General features: G+C 43.1%; 4 protein-coding genes across 4 annotated transcripts in view; 3 read left to right on the top strand and 1 right to left on the bottom strand.

Annotated features, from left to right (window-relative positions):
- The first annotated feature begins 588 nt into the window (after nucleotides 1–588).
- stoml1 (stomatin (EPB72)-like 1) lies at nucleotides 589–3,505 on the top strand. The gene is made up of 7 exons (XM_026175858.1): nucleotides 589–941; nucleotides 1,292–1,398; nucleotides 1,479–1,628; nucleotides 2,300–2,503; nucleotides 2,585–2,792; nucleotides 2,868–3,068; nucleotides 3,167–3,505. The coding sequence occupies exons 1-7, from the start codon at nucleotides 800–802 to the stop codon at nucleotides 3,370–3,372; spliced, it is 1,218 nt and encodes a 405-aa protein (XP_026031643.1). The 5' UTR covers nucleotides 589–799; the 3' UTR covers nucleotides 3,373–3,505.
- Nucleotides 3,506–3,567: 62 nt separating this feature from the next.
- Nucleotides 3,568–6,621, top strand: cyp11a1.2 (cytochrome P450 family 11 subfamily A member 1, tandem duplicate 2). Its single transcript, XM_026175857.1, has 9 exons — nucleotides 3,568–4,051; nucleotides 4,223–4,378; nucleotides 4,509–4,708; nucleotides 4,816–5,019; nucleotides 5,125–5,285; nucleotides 5,369–5,535; nucleotides 5,671–5,749; nucleotides 5,862–6,053; nucleotides 6,140–6,621. Exons 1-9 carry the CDS (start codon nucleotides 3,780–3,782, stop codon nucleotides 6,260–6,262), a joined length of 1,554 nt encoding a protein of 517 aa, XP_026031642.1. The 5' UTR covers nucleotides 3,568–3,779; the 3' UTR covers nucleotides 6,263–6,621.
- The window catches only part of ccdc33 (coiled-coil domain containing 33), a 33,591-nt gene continuing 22,616 nt past the window's right edge, over nucleotides 6,622–17,596 (bottom strand). The window contains exons 2-11 of the mRNA XM_026175860.1: nucleotides 12,434–12,636; nucleotides 12,271–12,334; nucleotides 9,201–9,396; nucleotides 7,906–7,994; nucleotides 7,674–7,805; nucleotides 7,470–7,560; nucleotides 7,268–7,386; nucleotides 7,098–7,163; nucleotides 6,896–7,012; nucleotides 6,622–6,812 (exon numbers count right to left, since the gene is read on the bottom strand). Coding sequence (XP_026031645.1) covers nucleotides 6,741–6,812; nucleotides 6,896–7,012; nucleotides 7,098–7,163; nucleotides 7,268–7,386; nucleotides 7,470–7,560; nucleotides 7,674–7,805; nucleotides 7,906–7,994; nucleotides 9,201–9,396; nucleotides 12,271–12,334; nucleotides 12,434–12,462 — 975 coding nt within the window. The 5' untranslated portion in view covers nucleotides 12,463–12,636 and the 3' untranslated portion in view covers nucleotides 6,622–6,740. The remainder of the gene's footprint in view (nucleotides 6,813–6,895; nucleotides 7,013–7,097; nucleotides 7,164–7,267; nucleotides 7,387–7,469; nucleotides 7,561–7,673; nucleotides 7,806–7,905; nucleotides 7,995–9,200; nucleotides 9,397–12,270; nucleotides 12,335–12,433; nucleotides 12,637–17,596) is intronic.
- Nucleotides 9,678–17,596, top strand: part of stra6 (signaling receptor and transporter of retinol STRA6) — a 66,636-nt gene continuing 58,717 nt past the window's right edge. Inside the window, exons 1-2 of the mRNA XM_026175855.1 lie at nucleotides 9,678–9,802; nucleotides 9,903–9,989. The gene's annotated coding sequence lies outside the window, so the exon portion shown is untranslated. The remainder of the gene's footprint in view (nucleotides 9,803–9,902; nucleotides 9,990–17,596) is intronic.

The raw sequence follows: 17,596 nt of genomic DNA on the forward strand, positions 1-17,596 counted from the left end.
TCATGCATACATATCATATCATATATATGTATGCATATCATATCATACATTTGTTTAGAACACTACTTCAGATACATAATTTAAAAGTTGATTTGTACAAATGAGTAATATAGGGGTGAGGCAGTGCAGTATATTTGTTCATTTTTCTTATTATTATCATTATGTTAATATTGTGCATAGTACCTTCAAAATAAAAGAGATAACATTTAATTCATAAGGAAAATGTATAGTGCATAAAAATAGGCTTTGGGGTCAAGACAAAAAACTGTGACTCGAACATATAGTGGAGTACTTTTAATATGTCCATGTTACTTTAACAGATGGATTATAAACATGCAGTGTAATGCATCTACCCCCCCACCCCCATTTTTGCACATGTCGAGGAGCGTGTCAGGCTACATTTCAACCTTGAACCTAATGAGAGGAGGGGCTTCACCTACCTTTAGAATGTGAGGGACCCAAATTGCAGAAGACCTGCAAAATTGCAAAATGAATTTATTTAATTAATTATTTAATAATGTTTTTATTGAATATATGTTTTCACTTGTGGGTTTATCGGGATTATCGCCCACAATCCAGAGGACGGCGCTAATGCGCCTAAAGGCTATTTGACAGCCTCCGTGGCAGAAGAGGAAGAAGCAGAGGCGTAGCAAAACAAAAACACGGAAGCGCATCAGGATAGTGAGCTAAAGTAAAAGTGTATGAAAACAAAGTTTTTGGCGCGCTGACATTTGCACGGTGCCCGATAAACAGTATGAAGGTGCATTAATTAGGCGATAGCAATTATTTCAAATTACCAATGTTTAAAAACTCGTATCGCCTGCTCCCTCAAAGGGACTTCAGCACTCCGAGGACTCCTGGTCTGTTTGTGGACTCTAACAACTACCACAAAGGCCTTTCGTTTGACTACATCCCCAATGTTACTGAAAACGACTTCACAGGTAGGACACTAGTTAACACGAGCTGGTTTAGGGGGACATAATTTGTGGTTTAGGGTACGATTGTTATTCACTTCAAAGAGAAAGTAAGACAGACACTTAACTTCTTTTTCGTCAACATAAGTTATATCAAAATACACAAAGAATATAATGAAATGTCTCATATATTAGAGGTGGGAATCATCAGACAGCCCACGATATGACATTATCACAATACTTTAGTCATTTGTTCCTATATTTCATATACTTTAGCATACTAGCACACTTTGTACACTGCATAGCTCTGGTGCGAGTGACTTAACTTGACCATCAGTAATGAAAATAACCCCTTCTTGGGGTTTCTTCCCTTATAGACACCTCCCAGGGATGGTTGTCGTGGATCTGCAACCTAGTTGTCATCTCCCTGGTCTACATCTGCACCTTTTTAACCTTTCCAATAACGGGATGGTTTGTACTGAAAGTAAGTTTGGCTTAAAATTGCACCCATAGCATCTCCACTCACTTGTTGAGAATAAACAATGTTTTTTTTTCCCAATTCAGACTGTGCCAAACTACCAGAGGATAGTAGTGTTTCGTCTCGGTCGAATATGTCCTCCAAAGGGCCCTGGTATCGTCCTTGTGCTGCCTCTCATTGATCAGTGGCAGAAAGTAGATCTGCGCACCCGTGCTTTCAACATCCCCCCTTGCCAGGTAAACTGCCAGACATGCTATTATTGGTATAGCTGGCCTGTGGCATTTAAAAAGATAAATAAAAAGATGTTTCAGCATGTTTGTTAAACATGGTTTTGATAGTCTTTTGGATGAGATCCACTCTGCCCATATACATGTACAGTACATGATAATTAATAGCTAAAGAAGTGTTACATTATATCTTTTTATCCTTAAGCCACAGGAGAGGTTAGCATAGGATGAAATACATGATCTGTGTGCCGTTGTTTCCTGGTTTCTGATTGCATAAGATCAGCTGATTTTTCTGCTCTTGCCACACTGTAACACAACACTTTTGAATTCTGATACTGGTAAAACACATCTTATACGCATCATTTACCATTTAAAAATGTTTTAAAAGCAGTAACTTCAGTTCCATGAAATTTATTTTGTGTGTGCTGGAGATAATTTTTTCCTTCTCATATGGCTTAGCCTGTCATTCTTACCTTTAATACACTTAAAAAAAAGACAAAAACAATTCAAACTTCAAGTTGATGGCATAATTTATATTCAATTGAGCTTCAGATTTTTGCAAAGCCATTCCTCTTAGGAGCTGTGAATGTTATTTATTTAAGAGGAGATGCTTATGTACTAATTCGTTTGCCAGTTTGGCTTCATGTAAGTTCAGCTGTCAGTACACTGTGCTGTTATAGGTGACTACTCGGGATGGTGGTGTGTTGTCAGTGGGAGCAGACATCCAGTTCAGGATCTGGAACCCAGTCTTGTCAGTGGTGTCAGTCCAGGATCTCAATGCTTCCACCAGAATGACGGCACAGAAGGCTTTGACCCACAGCCTGGCCAAGAAGACCGTCAGGGAGATTCAAACTGAGAGAGTGAAATTAGGGGAATATCTTGGGGTGAGGACACGCTTTAGCTACTCTGTGCTGATTTCTTTTGCTGTATCAGTTCATGTTTACATTCATGCTTCATGTTTACAGATGGACATAAACGAGATGACTCGTCCTTGGGGGCTGGAGGTGGATAGAGTAGAGCTTACCCTTGGTTCTCTACTGAAAGCCCCAGAGGACAGCCCCTCTGCCCCCCTGATTATGCCCTCTGCACCTGGACTTGAAGGCCTCACTGGCCCCATTCAGCAGTTGGCCATGCACTTTCTGAGCCACGGTGCCACATCACGGCCTCAGCAGGGTAAGACAGAACACTTAAAAAATCTTCTTGCATCTTTTCCATAATTAGTGCTGTAATCTTCACCTCTTTCTTCAGAGGACAGCATAGCATTTACGGATGAGCTCAGCAGTGCTGCCGAGTCTGTCACTGCCACACCAGGTTGTGTTGAAGAGCTGCTCAGCAAAGTCAAGCTGCTCCTCTCTGAGTCTTTGGTCCGCCAGGTTGGGGCCTGTTATCAGTTTGACATCAGCTCAGGAGATGGACAACAGCGCCGTTACTATGTGGATCTGAGCCAAGGTGATAAATGTCATGATTATGGAATTTTTACTTGGCGCTAAATGTGTGTACAAAAACATAAAAAAAATGAAATCTGTCTATTTCTCTTTGTACTTTAGGTAGCGGTGCAGCTGGGGAAGGGTCCTTGTGTCGAGAACCAGATGTAACCCTGAATATGAGTGACTGTGACCTTCTGGACATGTTTCAGGGTGAACTGCGACCAATAGCTGCTTTTACAAGTGGCAGACTTAAAGTCCAGGGAGACATTAAAACAGCCATGAAGCTGGAAGAACTCATAAAGCTACTTAAGAAACATCAACTATAGTACATTTTAATTAATTTATTAAATCTTTAATTTTAACTATAAACTGTGTTTTTCATGTATGCTGTGACTGAATTTCTGTAATATTCTTATAATTTCTCACAAATTCCAAGTAAATGCTTGTTTACAAAGATAACGTGCTTTCTGAAGGTTATTTTATGCAACACTGTTTGAAACATGATTATAAAAAGAGCTGTGAAACTAGATAAAAGCTTCAGTAATGCGGCAGAGCTGTCATAATCAGTTCTTTGGTCTATTCTGTGAGGTTCAACTAGAAAGCCTTGATCAGGGCAGAAAGGAGGGCCGACTCTATAGACCAGCCTCTCGCCTCCCTTTTTGCACCAGGTGTCCTTGGCAGAGCCAGAGTAGTTGCTGAAGGTGGAGCAGAGTGAGCATTTTTTGTTGTTCAGATGGCCAAGTGGAGTGTTTGGCGTAGCCCTGTGACGCTGCCGCTGTGCTGGGCAGAGGAGCTTACAGCAACAGGTGTGCGCTGCAGCAGCAGCATGCCGGTGATCAGACAGGCATGCTCGGAAAGCAGCAGCGTCGTCAGGCCTTTCAATGAAGTTCCTGGACTGTGGAAGAATGGCTGGGCTAACTTGTACAATTTCTGGAAGTTGGATGGCTTCAGAAATCTTCACCGCCTCACGTTGCAGAACTTCAACACTTTTGGACCTATTTACAGGTAAAGGAGTCCAGGCTGTTTGATTCGTTCTACATAAAATGAAAAAATTACTGCACATGGCTGACCAAAACGTGATGGGTTTTAAGAAAACAAAAAAACAAACCTGTAACCTACAATTTCCAAGGTCAAATGTTCATCTCACAATTTCTTTTCTTGTTTTCTGTATGGCAGAGAAAAAATAGGTTCTTATGAAAGTGTAAATATCATCAACCCCGAGGATGCTGCCATCCTCTTCAAAGCAGAGGGCCATTATCCTAAAAGGCTGAAGGTTGAACCATGGACATCATACAGAGATTACAGAAATCGCAAATATGGAGTTCTTCTTAAGTACGTCCTGTTACTGTCCTCTTCCAACTCTTCCACTATTCAGACACTTTGACAAAACCAGTCTCTTCAGTAAGCATTACCAGTGTTAGCTAAATACTTTAAAATAATTACAAATCTGATTGTCACACAGGAATGGAGAAGACTGGAGATCAAACCGTGTGATTCTCAACAAGGAGGTGATTTCCTTGAAGATGCTGGAAAACTTTGTGCCTTTGCTGGATGAAGTGGGCCAGGATTTTGTGGCCAGAGTTCACAAGAAGATCAAGCGAACTGGCCAGAACAAGTGGACCACTGACCTCTCTCAAGAACTCTTTAAATATGCATTAGAATGTAAGACTAACATTTATTTAAAATATTCAATTCTAATTATTCCTGCCTTTTTTAAACTCAATCACACATCACTTGTTTCTATCTCATGTTTGTTTTGTCCAATATAGCGGTGAGCTCAGTGCTGTATGGTGAGCGTCTGGGTTTGATGCTGGACTACATTGACCCAGAAGCTCAGCATTTCATTGACTGCATCACCCTTATGTTCAAGACTACCTCGCCCATGCTGTACATACCTCCTGCTCTCTTGAAGCAGATTGGATCAAAGGTGTGGCGCGACCACGTGGAGGCCTGGGATGGCATATTCAACCACGGTGGGACACATAGGTTGAAAATTTAATTCTGAAATTTCAAAATACAGTTTTTGCTTTTACTGTGGTGCAATTTCTTGTTTCATTTCTGTCCTTTCGTTGCATCAGCGGACCGCTGTATCCAGAACATCTACAAGAAGCTACATCAGGATGCAGGCACTCCAAAGAAATACCCAGGAGTCCTGGCAAGCCTGCTCATGCTGGACAAGCTGTCCATTGAAGACATCAAAGCCAGTGTCACTGAACTGATGGCGGGTGGAGTAGATACAGTAAGGAGAAAAAAAAAATTTAAGTATGAGGAACTGTGTGACTGTTATCCAGATTTTTAAGGCTGCTTCTGGTTGTGTTACAGACTTCTATAACGCTTCTGTGGACGTTGTATGAATTAGCCAGGCACCCCAACCTCCAGGAGGAGCTCAGGGCAGAGGTGGCTGCAGCTCGGGCCGAAAGTCAGGGAGACTTGCTGGAGATGCTGAAGCGGATCCCTTTGGTCAAAGGTGCTCTGAAGGAAACACTCAGGTGACTGAAACACATGTTCAAGACATTTAAGATAAGACCAGAAAAGATACACTTTATCAGAATGAACTTTTGCAATTCTCTTAGTTCATTAGTTTGTGTTTCTTTTATAAAAGTGGTTTTCTTTCTGTGTCTCAGGTTGCATCCGGTGGCAGTGAACTTGCAAAGATACATAGCAGAAGACATAATTATTCAAAACTATCACATCCCAGCTGGGGTAGGAGGCACAAAAACATATAAATGATGTATTTATATTTGAGTATTTGACCATTTTCATACAAACTGTCATGCATGTTGTTGTGTCTGTATATGTCTGTATGTGTATTCAGACTCTGGTCCAATTAGGGCTGTATGCTATGGGAAGACACCCCAAGGTGTTTTTTCGTCCGGAGCAGTATAAGCCCTCTCGCTGGCTGAGGACCGAGACCCACTACTTCAGAAGTCTGGGCTTCGGCTTTGGGCCCCGTCAGTGTTTAGGACGAAGAATAGCTGAAGCAGAGATGCAACTCTTTCTTATCCACGTAAGATATAAAGAAAATAATCAGCAGTATTTCCATATATATGTGGCACACTGACATCATACAAACTGTCTGTGCTACCTTTGCAGATTCTCGAGAACTTCAGAGTGGAGAAACAGCAACATGTGGAAGTAAAGAGCACCTTTGAGCTAATTCTCGTGCCAGACAAGCCCATAATATTGACTCTGAAACCTGTACAAGCAAGTCAGTAACATCGCGTTTGATGAAATTAACTGTAAACGGCTTCACAAAACTCCACAATATGAACAACAAATGAAAATCTTCCAACCTTAGAGTTGTAGGGAGAGCAAGAAAAACACAGGAAGGAAGGAATAAGTTAAAGAGATACTGAGGTAAAAACCTCAGTTTTTACCTCAGTATCTCTATAGCTAGACAACAAAGTAATGATACATATTGTAGATTGCTTAGTGAAAAATGTGATTACTAAGGGACATGTACTATGTGTGTGAAATATACTAAAAATCAGGAATGCATTGTGCAAATTTATTCCACTTGTACTTGGCAAAAACTTTCATTTATGTACCAATGATGAATAAAAAAATACAACTGATACAAAGTATCTGTTTTTATATGTAATTGTCTATGGTTTACATTTTAAACACACTTTTTCAGATTAAATCATCACATTTGAATTAGATCTAAATTTTAAATCACAGACTCTGTGTCCCATCAACAGTTCAATTCATTTGCAGGTCTTTTTACAGGTTTTGCTTCTGCTGTCCTCTTTGCTGGTATAAGGAGCTGTAGGAAGTAACATGCAGTATTTGAGAATATTAAATCCCTTCATACCATAATTATATGGAGAAGGGTGAGGCCTGACTGACCGAAGGAACATTTTGAAGGATTGCTGTGGATGTCCGGATGAAGCCGTGCCTGTGCTCGCTCAGTTTGGTCAGCATTTCTTGCTTCTCTCTCCCCCATACTTTAGCGTTCTCCTCCAGCTTTAAAGATGCAAAAGAAGAAAAAAAAATATTTATAAGGAAATAAATAATTAGACCAAGTATATCTTATTTATATTTTCTTAACCTGAGCTTCCAGTGTTTGGATTCGTGCTTCAGCCCTCTCCAATTTATGTCGTAAACTCCATTCCTCCTTGAGTGTAAAAATAGAAAAAAAAATGTCACTTTTAGGAGTTGCGAGGGAAAATTTGGATACTATCATAGTCATTTGCAATATTTAAGGAGTTTAAGAAGTACCTGGTCTGACTGCTGTGTTTTGAGTGGTGCAGGCAGCTGGTGAATCCTTTCCAGCTCTTTTCTGAGACGGCCGTTCTCTGCTGCTAAGGCTGATTTCATTTCCTTCTTTTTAAGGCCATCTTCTCAGCATGAAAGGAGATCAGACACTCCAGTCATTGTCAGTGCTTTTGTGATCATAATTGTTCCCACTGGGTGCACCTACCTCTTTCCATTAGCATCAGCCTTTTGTCACCACGATGAATATTCTTGTCTCTGAGCTTTCCATCTAATGCTTTCTCCATTTTTTCTATGACCTAAAAATAAGGATGGCACAAACATAAATATCCCCACATGCGAATTATAAGCTGCTAGTCACATGAGAAGCATATTCACTGTCATGAAATTAGATTAGTAACAGACTGTTCACCTCTTCCTGCTGTTTCACTGTGGCCTCTAAAGTTGCCATCTTTGCCAAGTGACTCTGGTGATGCTGCAGATCCTTCTGCTCCTGCTGGAGGACTCTGCAGAGCTTTAATAGCTCCTGCTCACTATCATTTTTCTGCACAAAAAAACAATACGAGTTATATAATCAATGGAAAGACACTTTCCTGAGACGTGTTTTTAAAAATATTCATAATGTGTGTGGTGTGTTTTCTAACCCGGATGAGCTCATTCTGCAGATGTTGTATGCGGTCCCTTTGTGTGGCGGCCTTGCTCACCTCACTGGCGAGCTTGAATTTTAGAGTGGCTTAAAAAGAGCAGAACAATCATCAGAACTGCAGAAACTGTCTGTCATCCCTTACTTACAGGGAACGTGTTTTTTGTACATTCACTTAAAAACTCGATCGCTGAGCATATCTAAGTAATGAGTTCGAATTTCACACTAGTTTCAATAACATGTCAGTTTTATGCCATGTGCTTTGGACCAATAATAATCAAAAGATCCATCAATATACTTTTGAATTTGAATGGATCTTTCGGAGGGATGGGAGTTAAATCCTATCCTTTTGCTTTTGATGTTAGCAAAGAGACCTTCTGGAACGTCCTTTCCCCGAGGGCCACAAACTGTCCTTCAGGAGATAAGGGTTGTAGTACACACGGAGCTTATCGTGGTCCATGGCCTGAATAAGCTTCCTTATCACAAAATGACAGTCTGCCTGGGAAAGGACACTCACAAGGATTAACGCATGCTGAGCAGCCTTGGATGTCATGACTTCATCTGCCGAAGAAATGACCTTAAGTCTGTTACGGCACTGAGAGAGAGCTAGCTGGGTGGTAAATTATCTGACTTTAGTGGATCAGCACCTAGTCCTTTATTTGCTCTTAACTTCTTAGGAGTTTAAAATTTTGCTCTGAGACTAAATGATGGTGTGTGGATAATATAAAGCTGAGTAAAACTTAAATGTTAAATTTATTTAAGTGTCAAATCACAACAACAACATCCTCAAGGGACTTTGTATTGTAAGGCGAAGACCCTACAATAACGCAGAGAAAATCCCAACAATCAGACAAACCCCCCATGAAGAAGTAATGGGCAACACTGGGAAGGAAAATTGATGACAGGGGAAATAACTAATGATGAAATGCAGAGTGATGTATAAACACCCAGTGAGTGAAGAAGAAACATTCACGGCATCACGGGAAGCCCCCAGCAGCCTAGGCCTATTGCAGCATAACTAAGGGAGAGTTCAGGGTCACCTGATCCAGCCCCAGCTATAAGCTATAGACTTAGAAGCTATATATGCGAAATGGAAAGTTGTAAATCTAATCTTAAAATTAGAGAGGGTGTATATCTCTTGAGTTCAAACTGGGAGCTGGTTCCACAGGAGAGGGGCCTGAAAGCTGAAGGTTCTGGCTCCCATTTTACTTTTAAAACATAAACTCTACTTTTAAATGCCCCCGTGAACCACAAGCTACCAGAGAGTGAAGTTAGAGTGATATATTACTTTTGTACCTATTCGGTCAGCAATTTCAGCCTTGGTCATGACATCAATGTCAGTGTCGGCCAGAAGATCTCGTCCAAGGTCCTGCTGCAGAGACAGATCACTGCGGAGCTGACTGTTTTCTGCCTCCAAAGACAGCACCTGTGTCCTAAGTGTTATTATGTCTTCTGCCATCCTAGACATTGCTGAGCGATAGTTTTCAATCTCCTGATGGTGAAAGAGTGCCTCACATTAGAACATTTTCAGTGGCTTAAAAGCAGAGGTGAGAAGTAATGAAGTACAAATACTTTGTTACTGTACTTAAGTAGAGTACTTAAGAAGTAACCAAGTACAAATAGTAGAATTGTCAGGTATCTGTACTTTATTTGATTATTTATTTTTCAGACAACTTTTTACTTTTACTACCTACATTTTTATACAAATATGCGTATTTTCTACTCCTTACATATGCAAAACAGTCTCGTTACTTTCGGTTCAAAGGTTCATTTATAGCTTATAGGTGGGCCGGAAGGAGTGCAGGTGTCCGCAATTTGTGTTCGCGGTACTTCAGAATCAAGCTAGCGCCACAGAAGAGGAGCGAGCATAACGGAAGTAACGTTTTGTTAAGTGGCAGGTAAGTACAAATTAAACGTTTCTATCAGCAAAAACACGCAAACTTTTTGTGTGCAGTTTGACGCACAGTGTGTCGCTAGCTAAAGGTCTGGATTTCCTAGGGAGAGAAAAGCGTGCGTGATAAATTCAATGAGAGATGGAGGAAGACAGACAGGACGTGAGAGGAAGAAGAGAGGTTGTATTTAAAGGTAAGAAGTGCTCAGTGACTCTGATGAACTGCAAATTTAAAGCTTATATGCAATGTCTTGTTTTGATAGATTATGTGTTTTCATTTTTGTGAAACAAACTAAGCTATACTAACTTTGTGCCATTCAAATGTTGCATGAATATTTGGGGTATTTTGCCCAGGATAAACAGGGTAGCTTGCATTAACGCACCTTGTTGGACTGTATCAAAGTGGCTGTGGTTCTTATGGTTAGAATAAGGTTACATCAAATGCATCAGAGATGAATTTGCATTTAAACTGATGATGCTTAGATTGATTCACTGAATCCTAACTGTATACCAGCTTTATGCTGTCTAGTATAAAGAAACAGTATAGTGTCAGGGGATGGACATCACCCATGGTAGCTTGTGAAAATGCTGACATCTTGTTGAATTCAGTTATGTAAATCCACAAAGAGCAGCAGGTCAGCTGATCACAGCGTGTACACTAAGAAAATCTACTGACGCTCACATTAATTGTTATGAGTTGGAATTCTTTTTCCCACTGAGCCACTACAGAGATCTTAGGATTCCCCCCACCTGTTGAGTCCCACTATAACCAATGACTTACTCGTTTTCCTGTTTAGGTGTGGAGGCAAAGTTACCCTCTACAATGTAGGTAACAGAAAATAGATATTTTTAAAAATTCTCTTTCACTGTTTGTGTCCTACTGGTCTACTACTACTTGCATTGAACCTTATTAGTGCCTGTCAGATCAATAAATGCCATTCTTTTTAGTGCTTATAGTGGCATTTTACTGTCATGCACTGACTGGTGTCAACAATAAATTCACTGGCCTGTAAACAATTTGATATTAGTGGTTATGAGCGAGCGCCACCACTAGATGTCTCCTCAAACCCATGTCTTAAGAGAGTAATACAGGATGTATTACCATAGACACACAAACAATTATAGCAGCAAAAGGGATGAACAGGCTTGAACTGGTTTTAAATAGGATAACTGGTAACTTCTGGTTTTCAGATATGCATGTAGCATGAGACACGGGGTATTACTGCAAGCCATAAATGAATGTAATCCATTGACTTGGATGTTCCTCTAATTGATTGGTTAAGGTTTGGTATAATGTATTCATAACTCTGGCTCCTCAAATTCATAAGGGCATACCACTCCATCCTGTAAAGGTGTTTTGTTAGGGGAAATTTAACCGGGGATTTTGCACAAATTTTAGTCGTTTACTCATGCATGCACACACGTTCCTCTCTGAAAGCTGAATTTCTGTAGAAGCGAGCAAAAAATATATATTTCTGGGAAATTCTTTAAAGAAATTTGTTTCTTTAAAGGCTGACAAAATGAGTCTGGGAGGAGAGCTTTTTTATCAAAGCATTTCTTTGTACAAGGCCCCTGGATGTTGTCTAGCAGCGTGCAGGACCCATTGTTCTGTCACATGCTCTTCTATCAAGTTGAATAGCCAGAATTGAATGGAGACAAGAGGCAGGTCCAGCTGTATGTATGAGCAGGGGGGTGACGATTAGGGGATTCCAATCTTGGATGGTGTTGTTGTGTCTCCCATGGGACACAAGGGGTGAAATTGAGCATCTAATTGAAAGGGCAGGGACGAGGTGACAATCATGACTGTAGATGAGATGTCGTCTCTGCTGGGGGCCCAAAGCAGTGTGTGAATGAGAGCTCCCCGTGATGAGTCTGGAAAGTCCTTTTATGTGTTGAAAATAAAAGGGAATCTCTGTCTCTGGCTGGATCCCTTCTATTCTGTATGATATAAAGCCATTAAACAGGTCTGATGTCATGCATAAAGTCACGTCAGGACAGATGTATGACAGCTCGACTGAAACATGAGGATTTCACATTTGGCTGCATTTTATTAACCACATTATTTTACATGTAAAGTATTAATAATCATTGTCTATTAAACTTTAAATATGCACTTTTGCACTGAAAAATACTTGTTGATAAATTAAGCACATATAAAATCTACACCCACAGACAATTTAAGGCAGTGTGCAGACATAATAGTCTGGCTGTAAATAAAACAGGAGAAAATGGCAAGATATTTGAAAAGAAAATGTTATTGGAACACTTTAAGCCTCATCAGCTTAATCCTCCTTCAGTGCAATTACAGTCAAGGAGAAATGTTAATGTATTCATTTTATCTCCAAACTGTGACTGTTTGCTTCATCATCTTCTCATTTCACTGGCCTCTCTGTGTCACTGTTCGCTAACTAAATATGACATAAGATTGCCTCACTGATTGATTGAACAGTTAAGATATTGGTCATGCCTATTCACCTTTGTTTGGAGGTCAGAGATCTCTGCTACGTGGGGATCATCCTCAAAGTCATGCGGAGGGGGCCTAAAGCATGAGAACACAATTGTAGTCTAAATTTAAGTCTTTCATTTACTTTCGAAATAAATCAAATAAATCTGTTTCTCATATATTTTTGCACCGTACCGCATGTGTGGATGAGGAACTTGATACATGCTGTTTATGTTAGGTTTGTTCTCGGTAGAGTCTGCCCTCTCAGCTTTAGTATTCTGGTCTAGCTGGGCAGTGCCTGGAAGCTCAGTCTTTGCTCTTCTGCGAAGCAGCTGATTATCTGGTAGAATCTGTGCCAGGGCATCATGAGATGGGAGATTGTATTTTCCCCTCTGAAACTGTAGAGCACATAGTGTTTGATTGTCACAAATGATTTCCAAACTTGCTCAAAGCTGTTTCAGAAACAAATGTTGTTAAAATCTGTATGAATATCAAACAAGCATCACTTAAAATGCTAATGGTCTCTTTTAACTTCATTTACTATCCCAGAAACATACAAATTATGCATCATAACTTATTCAGAATAAATGATAAGCCAACCTGAAATGCCCAAAATATGTACTTGTTTGATTGGCCACTCCAGGTTGGCTCTAAAAGCAACTCCTATGATGAAAATGTAGAGCTTTGGACAAAAATGATTTTCTAATTATTCTTTGTCCACTAATCATACCAGTGCTTATAAGTCCAGTCTATATGACACATGCTAACTAGGCAGCTAGTTTACTTGGCTTCACCCCCTGTAAAAGATAAAAGTAGCTGAAGCCAAAGTTTAAGTGCCTCAAACCCGCATTCTTTTTTTTTTTTTTATCAAATCCTTTGGTGTCAAAACACATCTTAAAGACTTTAAATCAGTAGTCCATCCATCTTCTTCCGCTTTATCCGGGGCCAGGTCGCGGGGGCAGCAGCCTAAGCAGAGAAGCCCAGACCTTTCTCTCCCCAGCCACCTCCTCTAGCTTATCCGGGGGAACACCAAGGCGTTCCCAGGCCAGCCGAGAGATATAATCTCTCTAGTGTGTCCTGGGTCTGCCCCGGGGCCTCCTCCCAATGGGACATGCCCAGAAAACCTCACCCAGGAGGCGCCCAGGAGGCATCCTTGTCAGATGCCTGAACCACCTCAGCTGGCTCCTTTGATGTGGAGGAGCAGCAGCTCTACTCTGAGCCCCTCCTGGGTGGCTGAACTTCTCACCCTATCTCTAAGGTAGAGGCCAGCCACCCGTCGGAGGAAACTCATTTCCGCTGCTTGTATCCGCGATCTCGTTCTTTCAGTCACTACCCACAGCTCGTGGCCATAGGTGAGGGTAGTGACGTAGATCGACCGGTAAATTGAGAGCTTCGCTTTTACGCTCAGCTCTCTCTTCACCACGGCGGACCGTTGCAGGGTGCGCATCACTGCAGCCGCAACACCAAGCTGTCTGTCGATCTCCGGCTCCCTTCTCCCATAACTCGCGAACAAGACCTGAGATACTTAAACTCCTCCACTTGGGGCAGGAACTCATCCCCGACCCGGAGTGGGCACTCCACCCTTTTCCGGCTGAGAACCTTAGTCTTAGATTTGGAGGTGCTGATCCTCATTCCTGCTGCGTCGCACTCGGCTGTGAACCATTCCAGTGGTTCTGTTGGCTACATTCATGAAGCCAACAGAACCACATCATCCGCAAAAAACAGAGATGAGATTCCGAGGCCGCCTAAGTGAAAGCCCACCGCCACTTGGCTGCGCCTAGAAATCCTGTCCATAAAAATTATGAACAGAATCGGTGACAAAGGGCAGCCCTGGCGGAGCCCATTACCCACCGGGAACGAGTCCGACTTATTGCGTGCACCTCCCACAGGACACCCCGAGGGACACGTTCGAATGCCTTCTCTAAGTCCACAAAACACAGGTAGACTATTTGGGCAAACTCCCATGCGCCCTCAAGTATCCTTGAGAGGATAAAGAGCTGGTCCAGTGTTCTGCGACCAGGACGAAAACCGCATTGCTCCTCCTGTATCTGAGGTTCGACTAGCGGATGAACTCTCATTTCCAGCACCCTGGCATAGACTTTCCCAGGGAGGCTGAGGAGTGTGATCCCCCTGTAGTTGTAACACACCCTCCGGTCCCACTTCTTAAAAATGGGGACCACCCATTTTTCTGACAGTCTTGTCTGCCAGTCCAGGGGTACTGCCCCTGATCTCCACGCAACATTGTAGAGGTTTTTCAACCAGGACAGCCGTACAACATCCAGAGCCTTCAGGAACTCGAGGCGGACCTCATCCACACCAGTGGCTCTGCCACCAAGGAGTTGTTTAAGTGACCTCCCCCCCAGAAATTGGTGGGTCATCCCCCTCATCCCCAGACTCTGCTTCCTCCTCGGAAGACATGTCAGTGGGATCAAGGAGGTCCTTGAAGTATTCCTTCCACCGCCAGACAATTTTCTCAGTCAAATTCAGCAGCGCTCCAACAGCACTATACACAGTGCAGGTAGAGCACCGGTTTCCCCTCCTGAGATGCCTGACGGTTTGTCAGAATCTCTTCGAGGCAGTCCGAAAGTCTTTTTCCATGGCCTCTCCGAACTCCTCCCACACCCGAGTTTTTGCTTCAGCCACTGCCCGACCCGCATTCCGCTTGGCCTGTCGGTACCTGTCAGCTGCCAAAGTCCCAGAGGCTAACCAAGCCCGATAGGACTCCTTCTTCAGCTTGGTGGCTCCCTTCACCTCTGGTGTCCACCATTTGGTTTGGGGGTTACCACCACGACAGGCACCAACCACCTTACGGCCGCAGCTTAATGCAGCAGCAGGAGATGCTGAACATGGTCCATTCAGACTTAATATCTTCAGTCTCCCTCGGAATGCTGTTGAAGCTCTGCCGGAGGTGTGCGTTGAAGATCTCACGGACGGGGGCCTCTGCTAGGCGTTCCCAGCACACCCTCGTTTAGGTGCAACGGGGTCTGTCCAGCGTCCTCCCCCGCCACCTGATCCAACTCACCACCAGGTGGTGATCAGTTGACAGCTCAGCCCCTCTTTTTACCCGAGTGTCCAGAACATATGGTCACAGGTCTGGTGATATGATTACAAAATCGATCATCGACCTGCGGCCTAGAGCTTCCTGGTGCCATGTGCACTTATGGACACTTATGTTTGAACAAGGTGTTTGTTATGGCCAAACTGTGATTTGCACAGAAGTCCAATAAAAAAACACCGCTTGGGTTCAGATCAGGGAGGTCGTTCCTCCCAATCACACCCCTCCATGTCTCGCTGTCGTTACCCATGTGAGCATTGAAGTCTCCCAGTAGGACAACAGAGTCTCCAGGTGGAGCACCCTCCAGCACCCCACCCAGGAACTCTAAGAAGGCTGGGTACTCTGAACTGCCACTCGGTGTATAAGCGCAGATGACAGTCAGGACCCGTTCCCCGACCCTAAGGCGCAGGGAACAAACCCTCTCATCCACCAGGAAGAACCCCAACGTACAGGCAGTAAGCCGAGGGGATATTAGAATACCCACCCCAGCCCGTCGCCTCTCACCAGGGACAACTCCAGACTGAGACAGAGTTCAGCCCCTCTCCAGGAGACTGGTTCCAGAGCCCAAGCCATGCGTAGAGGTGAGCCCGACTATATCTAGCCAGTACCTCTCAACCTCATGCACTAACTCAGGCTCCTTCCCCACGAGAGAGGTGACATTCCATGTCCCAATTGCCTGTCTTGGTAGCCGGGGATCAGTCCGCCAGGGCCTCTGCTCCTGGCTGCCACCCGGCACAGAATGCACCCAACCCCTACGGCACCTCCTGCAGGTGGTGGGCCTGCGGGAGGATGGGCCCATGTCCCTTTTTCGGGCTGTGCCCGGCCGGACCCCACGGACTAAGGCCCGACCACCAGATGCTTGCCCTTGGGCACCCTTCACGGGCCTGGCTCCAGGGCGAGGCCCCGGTAACCCTATCCCGGGCAGGGTAAACTGTTCCCTCGATGTTTTCCTCATAAGGGTCTTCTGAATCGCTCTTTGTCTGGTCCCTCACCCAGGACCAATTTGCCATTGGAGATCCTACCAGGGGGAAAAAGCTCCCGGACAACATAGCCCCTGGGATCCCTGGGACACACAAACCCCTCCACCATGATAAGGTAGCGATTCACACATCTTAAAGACTTTAAATCCGTAGTTTCAGGTCTATTTTGTAAATTGTGGGCATTCTGTGAGTCAGAAAAAGGAGGATTATGCTCACTGGCTAATGACCTGTCAGTTAAAGGTTTTTACTCAGTTGTGGTGTCCTTGGTTTCTTTGTCAGATCCACCTCTTGCTAGTCTTGTTCAGTATCAGAACACCAACATGGTGATAGCAAAAACGTTCAACTTGGTGTTCGGGTCTGTGAGACCCGTGTTCAGTTTTTTTCAAAAGAAAAATTAAACAATTAATTATTTTTTCACGTGTAAATGTGTTGTGTCTTTCCACTCACTCCACTTGATTATAACTGATTTATTTATAACATTTTATATAAAAGAAAAACGAGAAGCACATTAATTCATAAATGTGATCTAACAAAGGTAAAGGGAAAAAATTAACCATGTTTGCTGTTCATATGTCTTGTAATTGGGATGAAGTAAACATCTGTTGAGTAATTTAACATAAAATTGTTTGATAGTGTTAATTTGGAAAGCCAAAACTCTAGCGGGTCCACCAGACCCATGAACACTGGCTGAGTAACAAAAATACGAACACCACACAAGGGTTAAAACATGGCTTCAGTAAACAATGAGTAATGTCACCATAATGTCTATGGCTGAACTTTTTCTTATATGAGTGACTGAAGTATTAGTCACAGACTGTTTGTAAGGGTTTTGTGGACTTGGCATTGGGAAACCCTTGATCGTAAGTCAATGATCAACTTTGTCACTGCATCATTTATGGCAGAGTGGACACCCTAATGGAGGGAGGAACTGAGTTGTTGGATCAATTGCCTGGGGAGGACACCGTACAGAGGAATGTGCCTTTAGTGTGTGTGTGTGCGTTGTATTTGCATCTGGTGGAGAGCCATGTTTGGCAGAGCCCCACCTCTCACCACTGGCAGAACTTTGCATTCTAAGGATGGCATGGTCCAAAAGAATGAGATCATGGGTAAAGGCTGTGAGAATGAGCTTTCTCCTAAGAGTATCTGGGCTCTCCCTGAGGATCTCAAAAATCTAGGAAGGGCTTAGAAAAGGAGCCAGATGATTTGGCTCAGTCTTCTGACTAGTAGCCTCCTGGGTGCTTGCTTGAACGTAAAAGTTGTCCCAGGGAAGACTCAGCATGCTGGAGAGATTACATCTGTTGGGTGGCTTGAGAATCCCTTGTC

This window comes from Astatotilapia calliptera, chromosome 7 (assembly GCF_900246225.1).
Source record: "Astatotilapia calliptera chromosome 7, fAstCal1.2, whole genome shotgun sequence".
In the NCBI taxonomy this organism is placed as follows: Eukaryota; Metazoa; Chordata; class Actinopteri; order Cichliformes; family Cichlidae; genus Astatotilapia; species Astatotilapia calliptera.

What these genes read in the sequence shown, in the direction of transcription:
- cyp11a1.2 (XM_026175857.1), top strand. Translation starts at nt 3,780, where the DNA reads ATGGCCAAGTGGAGTGTTTGGCGTAGCCCTGTGACGCTGCCGCTGTGC. An exon ending in GGATGGCATATTCAACCACG is followed by an intron (nt 5,020 to 5,124) that starts GTGGGACACATA and finishes TCGTTGCATCAG; the next exon opens with CGGACCGCTGTATCCAGAAC. An exon ending in GCTCTGAAGGAAACACTCAG is followed by an intron (nt 5,536 to 5,670) that starts GTGACTGAAACA and finishes TCTGTGTCTCAG; the next exon opens with GTTGCATCCGGTGGCAGTGA.
- stoml1 (XM_026175858.1), top strand. Translation starts at nt 800, where the DNA reads ATGTTTAAAAACTCGTATCGCCTGCTCCCTCAAAGGGACTTCAGCACT. An exon ending in AATTAGGGGAATATCTTGGG is followed by an intron (nt 2,504 to 2,584) that starts GTGAGGACACGC and finishes TCATGTTTACAG; the next exon opens with ATGGACATAAACGAGATGAC. An exon ending in CACATCACGGCCTCAGCAGG is followed by an intron (nt 2,793 to 2,867) that starts GTAAGACAGAAC and finishes CTCTTTCTTCAG; the next exon opens with AGGACAGCATAGCATTTACG.